We start from the raw sequence: 14327 nt of genomic DNA on the forward strand, positions 1-14327 counted from the left end.
GCCACTTTTGTGTTGCCTTACTATACAACATTTAAGAACAGATATCTCCCGCAATGTACGGTTCATATCCATATGTTTTCGGGGTAGCCTAGTGGTCAAAGTGTTCGCTGGTCATACCGAAGACCCGGGATCGATTCCCCACATGGTTACAGTGTGTGAAGCCCATGTCTTGTGTACCCCAACGTGATATTGCTGGAATATTGCTTAAAGTGGCATAAAACTAGATTCACTCATGATTTCATACATAGAAATACAGTTTGTATAGATTGTGATTGTATGCTATTACATGTATTGTCATCTGATTACACATACTTTTAAGCTTCGGCCTATTGAGTACCCGAGTACAGACATTTGGTTTGATTTGTTTGACTAACGGGATCTGGTGGTCAGGCTCGCTGACATGGTTGACACGTCATCGGTTCCCATTTGCGCAGATCGACGCTCATGTTGTTGGTCACTGGATTGTCTGGTCCAGACCCGATTATATACAGACTGCCGCCATATAGCTGGAAATTGCTGAGTGTGGCACAAAACTGAACTCACTTACTCATTTATATATGACCAGTGATGATCCTGGGTAGAATAGGTCCTTAGCAACTCGCCCTCGTCATAAGAGTGGTTACAGGATGCGGGTGCTCAGACTCCGATTTGATTTGCAGCGGCATACATCGATGTTAATGATGTCAATGGTTGATGCGTGTATTCCAGAATACACAAGATGTTGGGGCAGCCTTTTGGTTAAGCGTTCACTCGCCACGTTGGAGACCTGGGTTCGATTCCCCACATGGGTACAATGTGTGAAGCCCATTTCTGGTGTCCCCCGACGTGATATTGCTGGAATGTTGCTAAAAGCGACGTAAAATTAAATCCACCAACTCTGACAGATAATATTCATTGTATTTTCATGTACATCTCTGCCTTCCTGTAAATCTAACTATCACTTAACTAGCTGTATACGACCCTGCTGCGTTCATATCTCCCAATCCTCATTGTTTGTGTCAAGTAACCTTACTTTATTCCTATTATCGTTGTTTTTACAACTACGTTTTGATCAATCCTCTGTGATTGATTGTATATATATATGTGTACATCTCTGGCTTCCTGTAAATTCTGGTATATATCGTATGTTTTGTAAATCTGTCTTTATCACCTAAAAACGGGGCAAGACATAGCCCAGAAACGTCGTGTTATACAATAAACAACCACTTGCCATCTATACACATTTACCAGCTTCCAAATGCCTCTCAAAAATCCCAACATTCAGTTGGATTTCCGAGACTCGAAGTTTTATATGTTGTATTCTGAATGATGGTGTGTTGTCTTTTGCATATGGCTGCCCAGTTGAAGGTGACATCGGCAGTCAGGATAATATACCCCTTCACTGACAAGAAAACTTGAGCTCAATGCCGTGTATAGAATTGGATACAAGGTATCTGAAACCCTCAATGCCCTAGTTCATCTATCTGGAATATGAATACACAGTGCCATTAGAAAATGGTCAAATGATTAGTTCTCTGACTTCTTATTTTGCAGCAGCCACGGTGGCTGAGTGGGTTAGATCACTGACTCTGTATGCACTCAGCACCATTCCAGCAATGTGGCCATGGTCAAGTCTGGACCAGACAATCCATTGATCAAACAGCATGAGCATCGAACTACGCAAATGGGATGCGATGAGGAGCGACTAACAGGATCGGGTTTTCATGCTGGTTGACATATGTCATTAGTTTCCAATTGCGCAGATCAATGCTCATGTTGTTGATCACTGGATTGTCTTGTCCAGACTCGAGTATTTATAGACCGCCCCCATACAGCTGGAATATCACTGAGTGCCACTAAACCTAAACTCACTCACTCAGTTTTGTAAGACCATGCTAACAGTTTGGAATTATTTGCATTATGTGAAATTGTCTTTTGTGTCAATTATAGGATTTTTGGTTGTTGTTTTGGGTTTTTGTTTTCTTTTTAATTTAACATTGTAATCTAAATGTATATTTTTTAAAAAATAAATCATACAGTCGCTCTGAGGGTTGATTGTTAGTTTCATTGAGAGAAAAGCACTCTGTAATTTTTTAGAAGTGTGGTGTGACATTTAAGTAAAGTTTAATGGCCTTTAAGTAAAGTTTTGAATGAATAGACATTGGTTCTGCACAGTGTTCTGAATTGAATTCCCATTTGATTAAAAGACACGACACAAGCCAACAAATGAAATATAGAGCTTTGTACATGATAAAGCATTGTTTGACTTCATTATACATTTTCTCGCATATATTTCAGGCATTGAAGCAACATTATACATTTATTGCATACATTTCAGGCACTGAAGCTGCTAAGCTCGTATAAAGTTGACACCTCAATACCAATCATAACTAATCTCAGAGACAGATTCCATTTGGCTGAAAGACAAAATAACAGTGAAAATTATATTGATGCATCCCTGAAGATCAGTAATGTCTCCATTAGCTTGCAAAGAGGATAAGCCAGTAATGTCCCATCAGCAAGGATGAGCCTGTAATGTCCCACCTGCAAGGATGAGCCTGTAATGTCCCACCAGCAAGGATGAGCCTGTAATGTCCCACCTGCAAGGATGAGCCTGTAATGTCCCACCAGCAAGGATGAGCCTGTAATGTCCCACCTGCAAGGATGAGCCTGTCATGTCCCACGGGCAAGGATGAACCTGTAATGTCCCACTGGCAAGGATGAGCCTGTCATGTCCCACCAGCAAGGATGAGCCTGTAATGTCCCACTGGCAAGGATGAGCCTGTAATGTCCCACCTGCAAGGATGGGCCTGTAATGTCACACCTGCAAGGATGAGCCTGTAATGTCCTACCTGCAAGGTTGAGCCTGTAATATCCCACGGGCAAGGATGAGCCTGTCATGTCCCACTGGCAAGGATAAGCCTGTCATCCCACCGGCAAGGATGAGCCTGTCATGTCCCACTGGCAAGGACAAGCCTGTCATCCCACCGGCAAGGATAAGTCTGTAATGGCAATCGCCATTTTTCGCCTTTTGCCTGGTGTTGTAATGAACAGGAAATCATGTGATGCAACATGAACAGTATGACCCTTGCAACATTGACGTGTACACTGAACGTCACTATCATTGTCCAACCTTTGCATGAGGTCTCGTATAATAGCACAATGACTGACAAAAAGTCTCTAAATATTTGCCTCCTTGAGGATGGGGTCATCAATTGAAATGCTTCTATCAGATATTGTTTTTGTGATTTGAGACCATTGTGCAAGTCAAGTGTTTCCATAATTATTGGTAACATATGGATGATAGAACTTAGGGAATCAAACATATACAAAAAGTACTAGTCCCCTCCAAACTGAGAGACTGGAGAATATATGCGGAAGTGTTATTTGTCACATCCACTGCACCTACAATAGGAGAACGAAAGCCACTAAAATACATGTTGTCTCTGTACAGTCTCATATTCCAGGGGTTGGTGTTCAGTGTGGTCACTTTTCTACTCACATTATTGGACACAGTCATCTTCATCAGTTTCTTCTCTATACTGTAATATAACGCACCTGCTGCTTGATCTAGGGTCAGAGCATATATTTGGTTTCCTGCAGCTAATGTTGTTAGATGTTGACCATCGTATGTCAGAGTGAACAGTTGTCCACCGGTACACCCATATATCCTCTTTCTCTTTGTGTCAAGAGCTATTTGAAATACTTTACAACTGTAATGGGATAAGTCAATAATGACAGTGAAGTCTTTCCCCTGGGTAGACATGCGGCTGATTGAGCATGGTCGTTTAAAGGTGGACATGAATATGGAATCCTGATCTTCATCCACTGCTATACCATATGTCTGAACATGTTCTGTTAATACCGTCATCTGACGTGTACTCAGGGTATATGACACTATCTTATCAGGGTTGTGTAATCCTATTAGAAGCTTGTTTCCCTTTGCTAAATAGGCAAGGCAAGTCACCTGCTTCATGGTGAGGTGCTGATTGACACTCAGGGAGTTACTGTGAATGTTGATCTGACGGAACTGGTGTGGGGAAGGTGACCTACATGGAGCAATAAGGATCCTACTTTTCTCCTCCTCTGAGCTGGGTGGCATCACTGGCGTTGTTGACCCCGGTGGTGTGACTGTAGACGTACCATGTTGGAAAAAAGCAGTCAGTGCATGACCTGTGTTTAGTCGAGATAACTGGCTTTCACACATCTCATCTAAATCTTCCAGCTGATCATCCCGAGTCTTGAGATCAGCAGCACTACACGACTGTTGTTTCAATGTATCATTATCTCTGGTACAGATATCACTCGAAGTCTCTTGATGCCACACACGTGCCCTCTTCGGGAGAGATTCATTAAATACGTTCGTCTCGTACTGAAATTCTTCGAGTAATCTCGAAACACGATGTAACTGCCTCCTCTGGTGGTATCTCTGTTTCTGATTCAGCATTTCAGAGTTTATCTGACTTGGCACCATAACTTGAGGAGAATCCGTCATGGCTTTTCTTAATTCCCGTATGTTTTCCTAACACACAGCTGACAAGTATTCTCTGGAAACATTTATGGTAGTAGTAAGAGCAGATTATGGATTAGCTGAGGCACATTCTATGTAACATAGCGCTAACAAAATCAACGCCATGAGACACCTCTACAAATAGCAAATGAGGAAATCCTTAGTAGCACCCGTTACCATTGCGCACGAGAAACGTGAATGACGTCTTTGCACTTATACCTACACGGGTTTCCTGTTTCCGTTATCAAAATATCAAGAGGTAAATATTTGCAGACACCTAAGTCGATCTCTCGCATGTTGTCGTCGCCATTTTGAATCACGTGATCTGTGATCCTAAAATAGTAATGCACGTGTTCCGAACCGCGTTGATTGTTTACAACGAGTTTTCGTGGTTACCATACGTTTTAGCCAAGCATGATTCGTTACATTCGTGTCCAGTCTAGACTGACTGTCCATCCCTACTTATTCCAAAGGTGTGTTCAAAGGAGGTGAGTTTTCAGTGCTCCAAACATACTGGATTATGCTGTCACCTAGTCTGTCGTACAGACCCTGAAGTATAAATGTCCAAGAAAGCCCACGCAAGTCTAGATTTCCACAGCTTCTGAAAATGAAGAAAGTCGCAAGGCTCCATTTCATTATATTTTTTTTTCACTGTGGACGTTTTTTTTCCAGTAAAATATGTTCATTTCAGAGACTAGCTGTTAGTCTAGCTGTCAACATGACAGGTCTCTGTGTCTTTCCGTGCTACAAGTTTATTCATAAGATTTATTGAATTTAGGAATGAAATGATTAATTCGTTAACAGGTTAGTTTTCTTTACGTATCATTTATACAAAAAATATTTGATATTCAACAATTCACATTTCTTCGAATAATATTAGTCTCAAAACTTTGAAAAAAAACTTGTCACCACTTGCATATAAGCAGCCAAGTAGCCAAAGAATTGTTAGCTATGTTTCGTCACGAATTATAAACTTATAGCAAGGGGATACATGTTGAAGTCAGTTGTTAGGAGGGGAGGATTATTCAAATTACAGTACAATGCCAAGATTCAAAGTTTAACTCTTCTGTATGAACAATATAGACGAAAGGCTTTATTCGTTAGGGCATTTGGAGATATATTCCTTTACAAGAGAAGAAGTAAACGTTCACTATTTCACTGACTATGTGTAAACGCTTTAATGATACTACTGTTAATGGTTTACTTCATTCCTTCATTCCAAATAATCTTTAATTTCATTTCATTCATTTTAGATTGTAGCTCATCTGAAATTGTCCTCATGGATACTCTTTGAGGAAGTTACGTTGAAATTCGAAATGGATTTTGGTCTTAAAGATGAACAGTGCTCGCTAAGAGTTTGTGAGTGAGTTTAGGTTTACGCCGCATGCCCTCAGCAATGTTCCAGCTATATTGCGGCGGTCTGTAAATAATCGAGTTTGGAAAGGCAATCCAGTGATCAAAAACATGAGCATCGATCTGCGCAATTGGGAACCGATGACATGTGTCAACCAAGTCAGAGAGCCTGACCACCCAATCCCATTAGTCACCTCTTACGAACACACTGTACAACGGCCCAAATGCCCATGAAAAGTAAGCAAAGATTACAAAAAAAGATGAGAATAAGATATTGTCGGCATATCACAAGTGTCATTAAGCTGCTAATATGATCAATGATCATATGGTGTTGGGAAGGGCAAGACAAGCTCAACGTACATCCTGATATATGAAATGGGCTTACAAACACTTTACCCGTGTAGGCAATCGAACCCGGGTTTTCGACGTGACGAGCGAACACTTTTACCGCTAAATTACCCCACCGTTCCGATATTTCTAGAACCCAAGTGTCACTGAAAACATTGAAAATATTCACCACGTCGACAGTGTCACTTTGACATCTGTATCGAGAAAGAACAGGTTGTTTGAGTCGCAGCTTATCTACACTTACATAATGGCAGTGAGAAATGGCACCTGTGTAGAAATGTTCCACTGCAGTTTATGTTCTCTGTGACGCACCTTACCATCTGTAAACGCTGGGTAACTCACATCTAAAATATTTCCAAGTAACCTTGATCTCACAACACCAGTCTGCAAAATAGCCACTGGCCCGTTAGCCTGTGGCAAGTAATCCTCGATATCCAGGGTATACGTTTCGATAAGTCTCCACTATACTCTGGATGCATCTACGGGTCGGCCCGATAATTGTATTACCTCCCTTTGCTGGCTCCGCATTCTCACAGTGGCCAATCAGCTAGGCCATCGTTATAACCGTGCTTGCCAGTGTCAAGGTTTGCTCGCGGTGCGACTCAGATTTGGGGGAAATCATACAGACACATTTATTGGTCCGAAACATTTTTTAAATGTATGCAAAAACTCCTTCTACCTCTTTCAGCGAACTTCTGCATGGTAAGTTAAGAAGAGAAAGTGAGTTGTGATTGGTTCGTTCCACTTCCCAGCGTAGACACCTGACTGGATTAAAAGCCAGCCAAGAGAGATAATAAATCTATCGGACTGTGCCGTAGATGCATACAGGGTATAGTGGAGATTTGTCGGAACGTATACCCTGGAGATATCTACGATGGTAAAAATCCAACCGAACAAGGAAATCTCTACAGACACTGGCCCCACTGTCAATTAAGTGAATTTTCATGGGCTCATTCTGTAAATATATCACCTCTCCGACGTGTTATGTCATAATACACTTTTATTTCATCCAAGAAAATGGCCGGATAAATATGATGCCACATGCTAACGGGCCAGTGGCCATTTCGCACTCTGATATTGTGATATCAAGGTTAAATGGAATATTTTAGATGTGTGTTACACATTTCACTGGTAATATTGAGTGAGTGAGTGAGTTTAGTTTTCGCCGCACTCAGCAATGTTCCAGCTGTATGGCGGTGGTCTGTAAATAATCGATCTGGACCAGACAATCCAGTGATCAACAACATGAGCATCGATCTGCGCAATCGGGAACCGATCACATGTGTCAACCAAGTCAGCTAATCTGACCACCCGATCCCGTTAGTCACCTCTTACGACAAGCATAGTCGCGTTTAATGGCAAGCATGGGTTGATGAAGGCCTATTCTACCCCGGGACCTTCACGGGCCTGGCATTATGGAAGCTGATCAGTAACGACAAAGGCAAGGTGCTTTGTGGATGCCAATATTATTATCAGAAAATATAGAACTCGTCGTCCATGGTATCCTTGTAGTCTGTTTAGTGTACGCTGTCCTTGTGTGGTCAGTAATGGGGCCAGGTCTTGATCAGGTTGTACAGTGCTGTTCCGGGGCACGTTGTGTCGTTCATGTCGCGGTGACCTCTCAGCGTGTACGTTGACTTGATCTTGCCCTTCCCAACACCACACGCAATAAGGTTCTTGAGAGTGTTCAGTGCGGCGGCATTAGGGACGTGGTCGTCATATGTACCGATCACGCAGAAACCTGCAGGGAGAACACTGTACAGGGTACACATGTTTGATTAGACTTAGACAGCGTTTTATCGTCACACTTTCGGCACATTAAAATCGCCCATGACATTTTCTTACACAAAAATTCTGTAACATTTATACAAGCATCCCAGAAAGTAGGGGTGCGTTGCAAACCGAAAATCGCTTAGAGTAAGCAAATGAATCTCTTATTCCGGGCTTGCAACAGCTCGAAGCGCTTATCCCTCTTCCAAAAATGGCGGAGCGGTTACCGTTTCCTCGCCTGGCGCTAATAAAAAACAGTCTCGATGACGAGTGATGAATTTATGGTTGTTGATGACTACATCGAACCAGTGAGACAAAATCAGGATGCTGGGATGTAAGCTGGTTTTTGCCAATTTGGCTGCCGAACAAGTTTGTTTAACCTTCGAATTCAAATTTTTCTAAGCCGCCATTTTGGTTTGAGAACGAAGCGACCTCATTCAGCGATTGCTCAGTTTAAGTAAACTTAGTCTCAGTGTATTTCCTTGCACTCCACCAAAAGTACTGCATATAAGTTTACTTAGACTGGCGATTGCTGCAATTGCAAGCGGTTGAAAGTTAGCGCTCCGTTGTCGGGTGAATCGCTGTAAGCGATTGGTTGTTTGCAACGCACCCTAGTTGCGACTTGACCCAGAAAGCGCTGGTGTTGGTGGTGTTGGTGTTGGTGTTGGTGTGTGTGTGCCCGCGCGCGTGTGCGTGTTGTTTTAGGGGTTACCTCGTGGTTAAAGCGTTCGCTCGTCACACTTAAGACCAAGGTTCCACTCTTTACATGGGTACAGTGAGTGAAGCCCGTTTCTGGTGTCCGCGATATTGCTGGAGTATTGCTGAAAGCGGCATAAAACTAACATCTACGTCAGTATTACATGCGGATGCGGGTCAAACCAATCCAGGTTCATATTCGGGATGTCAGACAGATGTGAAAGACTCCTATCTCGAAACTGTAGGGAGTCGGACAACTTACTGTGATGATCGTGTTTCTCCTGAATCTTGTCAGTCACGCTTATGAGAATAAGGACAGAGAATTCAGCGATAAAAACTAATTTCGTTTGATTCATCCACAAAAGGTCAGGGTCTTGGTCAGGATAATCTTATGATTATTGTTTCCCATGAAGGGCGTTGGGGTGGGTTAGGGGTTAAAGCGTTCGCTCATCACGCCAAGACCCGATTTCCCCAAATCGGTCCAATGTATGCCGTGATACCTTGAAATATTGCTACAGGCAGCGTAAAATACTCACTCACTCACTCACTCACTCGCGGTTCGGGTGACATCAGCATTACATCGTATTTCACAAAACTGTGTGCCTCACCAAGCCCAACTGAGTTGTAACCCTGGGTGTGCGCGCCAATTTTGTCCCAACCACGTCCTTCGTACGCATTACCGTCCTCGCCCACGATGAAACTGTACCCGATATCACTCCATCCTGCAACAGAAGACGTTGTATACTTACAAAGGATACTGTATCGATTGGTTATCTTAAAACTGTAGCGATACTGTATCGGTTGAGTATCTTAAAACTGTAGCGACCATTTGCTGCCGATACGCGGTGCTTTGTCGGTACGAGACTCAGTCTTATGTCGATGCAAATGATGTCAGTCACCTGAGTGTTTGGTCAAGAACTGAATATTTATAGCTCTGACATTGATGACACACTTGAGCATAAAGCATAAAACAGCACGACCAAGAATGTCATCATTCCCTAGATGTGCCCAGAGCTGCTAATAAAACTAAAGGGAAAAAAGGAACTACTGGTTTTGTGGTTCAGATTCCACCGCAGACCAGTGTTGTTGAAATATTGCAAACAACAAACAACGTCTTCAACTTACCGTGTGTATCCATGTGGTAGTTCTGGTAGGCTCGAACGATGGCAGAACATCCGCTCTGGCTGGAACACGACCCACTGTCCCCGTGATGGATGAAGACGTACTTGGCAGGCCCCGGCATGTAGCTGGAAGATCGTTGTGTACGGGCACCCCAGGAAGCGCGAGACAAGATTTGTGGGCACCCGCCGCCTGAGGAAACACAAGAAGCTCAAATAAGTGAGTGTTATTTTACGCCGCTTTATGCAACGTTCCAGCAATATCACGGCGGGGGACACCAGAAATGGTCTTCACGCATTGTACCCATATGGGGAATGGAACCCGAGTCTTCGGCCTGACAGTCGAACGCTTTAACAACTAAGCTACCCCACTGCCCCCTATGTACTGGTAAACACATATAAGATGATCCACGACCTGACAAATGACCCCAATTTGCATACTTGGAAACGCCCCACAGAACGATCCAGTTGAAACAAGAGGGAGACAGGTTGTCTGATAAATATCGAGAAGTTCATTTTCCCTGTGCGTTTCACGCATGAATTGTTATAGCACAGTCGATTTGGGAACAGATACAGTCCCAACGAATTGAATCAACACAATATCCTGAGCAAATATGTTTAGGACCACCGATCCATTTCACGAGGCAAATGACATTTTCCTGGGTTTTTTTTAAAACAAAATTGTCTAAAATGCTTGTCAATGCCCCAATCATCTATTTGTCTTCGTCTTAACTAAAGGTTAGAGTGGAATATCAGCATCTTATGCCTGAATTTGCACTCTTATCATTCGAAGGAATATGCGGTGTTGATTAAAAGCACGTGCATAATCGTCAAGCTACCTGTAGCAGCCAAGTGTACTCGCAAAATTCGTTGTACCGCCTCTCTTGTCACAAATGCGTGTAGTGCGCAGGATCATCTAATATGTGTCTAGCAGTAATTAAGCGGGATTTATGGATGGAATTGCATGAACGTACGACGTTTTTGTTCATGACCGAAATGCAGGATTTGGTTGATTAGTAAGGTCACCGACGTCATTTAAACGGTTCGACTTATATTGATCAGAATATTGGGAAAATCGTTCGCTCGTTCGTTCTTTCGTTCGCTGGGATACGATGACACGTGTCAATCAAGTCAGCGAGCCTGACCACCCACTCCCTGACCATCAAAGCATGGGTTACTGAAGACCGAGTTAAAGTCCAGGGTTCTGTGGCAAGGACCTTTCTTCAAACGAAACACCTTTTCAAAAAATACTGGGAATTCACAGGAAATGTCAAATGCCCTTGAAGCAATTTCTTGACTAGAAACTGTTCCTTGCTGGAAAAACAGGGTCATGGAGCATTAAATCAGATGTAATCCCATTTCAAGAAAAAATACAGAAATATTTTGGAAAAAAATTGTATTTTGCTCCATTCTATAGTGTGGTGTTTGCTTGTTGTAGGAGCACGTGGCATCACCTTACACCGCTAGACTGAGGAAACCTTATTTTACAACAGACTTACGCAGAGATCCGCAGGTATCACGCTTGAAACAGCAGGCGGTGTCATCCCCAGGGCACAGGGAGGAGATATAGGTGCTGTATTCACAGCAGGACTTCTTAATACATTTCCCGACCTTGCCAAACGTCGGATGTTCGTAGTTTGTGCAGGAGTCACCTTAAAAACACCACGGTTTTTCATTGAGTGAGTGAGTTTAGTTTTACACCGTACTCAGGCATGTTCTAGCTATATGGATATATGGTAAATAATCGAGTCTAGAGCAGACAATCAAGTGATCAACAATATGAGCATCGATCTGCGCAATTGGGAACCGATGACACGTGTCAACCAAGTCGCCTCTTACGACAAGCATAGTCGCCTTTTATAACAAGCATGGGTTGCTGAAGGCCTATTCTACTCCGGGACCTTCACGGGTCCCACAGTTTTTCAAATAAAGATTTTTGTAGTACTGAAATTCCACTTGCCAAAGCGTTTGTCTTATAAGCTGATAGACTCCAGTCTGCCTTTGTATTTCTGGATTAGTAAAACGGCGACGTTGCATTCACTGAGCAACCAAATGTAAGACATTTAGGCATTTTAGTGAATTTCATACAGGGTTACTAAATATCGGCCTCAATATTTGAAATTGCAAATTTCGGGTCGAACCATCATCTAGTGAACAAAGTGGATTAGATCCATAGTATTTACTGATTTATGTGATTTTGTTAGGTGAAATGATGGACAATTCGAAGGCTAGTGGTTTAAGTGTTCGCCAGTGTCGCCTAACAACCTGTTTCGGACCTGTGTGCTGCGGCCATATCTGTGGTTCGCCAGCTATATTGCAACAACGTTGTCGGACAAACTCGTTCATTCAAACGCAGTCGACCTGACAGTCCTGAACCACGTGTTTCCCTTCCGCCAAACCTATTCTTTAACGCTAAAGCCCCTGTTCAAAAACAGTCTAGATATTGTTGTCAGGTCCTGAATTTCCAAACACGCTGGGGGATTCCTTTCCAGTATTTAAATGGAGTCATTTAAATGGTGCTAACGTGCCTGCATATTTTCCGAACACTTGGTGTCCTCACTGCAGCGTCTTTGCCCCTTTACAACAAGGTGAGGGTGAAATGGGTTTTAACGCTGCATATTTCGCTCATTCAACGACGTGCATGCGTGTGTATGTGTGGCTGCTTGTATACTAGCCCAGACTAAACCTGGGCTTATAGTGCTAGGTCGCTGAGACACCAGCAGTTAGAATACCCCACTCAGACACATTATACTGACACCGAGCTAACCATTCCTTGGTGTACCCATTAACGCCTTCGGCTCGACGTGATCATTCATTGATACATGTAGCGGGAGTAATACGAACGTTCCTAATCGTCTAACTCGAACATTCCAGAGAACATACGGAAATGTGGAGACGGTGCTTCACATGTTCAATTAATAAAATGGTAGAACATTATGTTAAGGGTCACATAAAACATTCCGAGTTACAGATCCGTAGCAGTACCTACTAGGGCTGGGACGGGTAGGTAATATGTTGGACACGGGTACCCGTCTCAATACCGGACCCGTTCAGATCATGTGAGTAATTGATTAAACAATGCAAGATGTTAGGTTATTCGTTCATGAGTAGAAGCTTCGGTTGTCTTTGAAGATTTAGACACTAACTACAGGCACCTGTTTTTAATATAATATATGATTCAGATCGAAATTTCAGAAAGAATATATGGCTATTTCTTACAAATTGGATGTCATGAATTAACATATCGGGTATCCACGTAGAGTAGAGTAATAGGGGTAGGTGTAGAAATTTTGGAAACGTCCCAGCCCTGGTACCTACTACCTACTCACCCAGCACCGTGGTGAAAGCAAGGGAGAAACAAAGAAGAACCAACATGGTTGAAGTTCTAGTGGGAATTAATGGGACTCTCGGGTCGTGATCAGCACGTACACGTATCTGTCAACACCACCTGTTGTTTTCAGCGATGTCGGTGCTCTTTTATGGTGTCCTAAAATTGCCATCGCGTCGCGCGTATAAAATAAACGACGTCGTGGGCGACGTCGCCTAAAAACACTACGTCTTGCGCGACGTCGCTTTAAAAAACTTTTTTTCGTTTTCATGGCGACAAATATAAAGGGCGACGTCGTGGGCGATGTCGCTTTAAAAAAAACTTTTTTTGTTGTCATGGCGACAAATATAAAGGGCGACGTCATGGGCAACGTCTTGGGCGGCGTCCCACTGTATGTCACGTCGTCTGTAATGGTTTTGTCCGTTATGGCGACAGTGTAAGCATGCGTGGTATATTTATACATATGCGTGTTTTGAACACCATTTGTGCTAACAGTATTTGAAAGGTGTCAAGGCATCTATCTTTGATATTCTTTTCAGCATCTTAATGAGTTATTTTGCAACTTACATTAAACGAAATATTAGGTCACGAACGTGTGTATTAATGTGTTGTTTCAGTCACCCTTTGAAAATTCAAATGCTCTGTTCGTCTTTCATACTTAGTGAACTATGCCACCTACATGCTACACATCGCTGTCCGTGATTTCCGTTGAGTCACCAAAGACAAGTAGGTCACTATTTATCTTTCGTGATATTTAAGTATTCATTATTTGTGTTTCATTTACAAAAAGCAGTTATCTTCTTTTATTGTAACATTATGAAATCAATGTCGTAAACGACAAATGTTCTCTGATAAATAATAATAATGCTAATTATTACAATGCTAGTCTCTGGCATATGACATTAACCCATACTTTTAAAGCGGCTACATCGTTTCGGTTCGTACATCCGGTTCTCATCTTCCTATTTTAAACAGCTGGGTTGATTAATACAAAGTGCACGAAGGGCCTTGCCCGGGGACACAACACAGTGTGATATCTAGGTCACAAATGTTTGGTGTCTTGCCCGGAATTCGAAACCAGGCGTGATAGGCCAGTGATAACCACTACATCACTGTGTTCCACAACGACATACAAGTTGACTTGCGTTTGGTAATAGTTTTGGATTGTGCCTAAGAAAACCCCAACAAGTTGATGATTGTTCACGCACATCATGTCCAAAACAAT

General features: G+C 42.6%; 1 protein-coding gene across 1 annotated transcript; it reads right to left on the bottom strand.

Annotated features, from left to right (window-relative positions):
- Positions 1 to 7637: 7637 nt before the first annotated feature.
- LOC137283406 (peptidoglycan-recognition protein SC2-like) lies at positions 7638 to 13201 on the bottom strand. The gene is made up of 5 exons (XM_067814875.1): positions 13104 to 13201; positions 11274 to 11426; positions 9782 to 9967; positions 9265 to 9378; positions 7638 to 7931 (listed from the first exon to the last, which is right to left on the bottom strand). The coding sequence occupies exons 1-5, from the start codon at positions 13147 to 13149 to the stop codon at positions 7732 to 7734; spliced, it is 699 nt and encodes a 232-aa protein (XP_067670976.1). The 5' UTR covers positions 13150 to 13201; the 3' UTR covers positions 7638 to 7731.
- Between the last annotated feature and the right edge of the window lie 1126 nt (positions 13202 to 14327).

This window comes from Haliotis asinina, chromosome 1 (assembly GCF_037392515.1).
Source record: "Haliotis asinina isolate JCU_RB_2024 chromosome 1, JCU_Hal_asi_v2, whole genome shotgun sequence".
NCBI lineage: Eukaryota > Metazoa > Mollusca > Gastropoda > Lepetellida > Haliotidae > Haliotis > Haliotis asinina.

Bases quoted from the DNA above. Each gene is read 5' to 3' on its own strand.
- LOC137283406 (XM_067814875.1), bottom strand. From the start codon at position 13,149: ATGTTGGTTCTTCTTTGTTTCTCCCTTGCTTTCACCACGGTGCTGG. The intron at 11,427-13,103 runs GTGAGTAGGTAG...GGTGTTTTTAAG, and splicing joins TGCTTTCACCACGGTGCTGG to GTGACTCCTGCACAAACTAC. The intron at 9,379-9,781 runs GTAAGTTGAAGA...CTTCTGTTGCAG, and splicing joins CTACCACATGGATACACACG to GATGGAGTGATATCGGGTAC.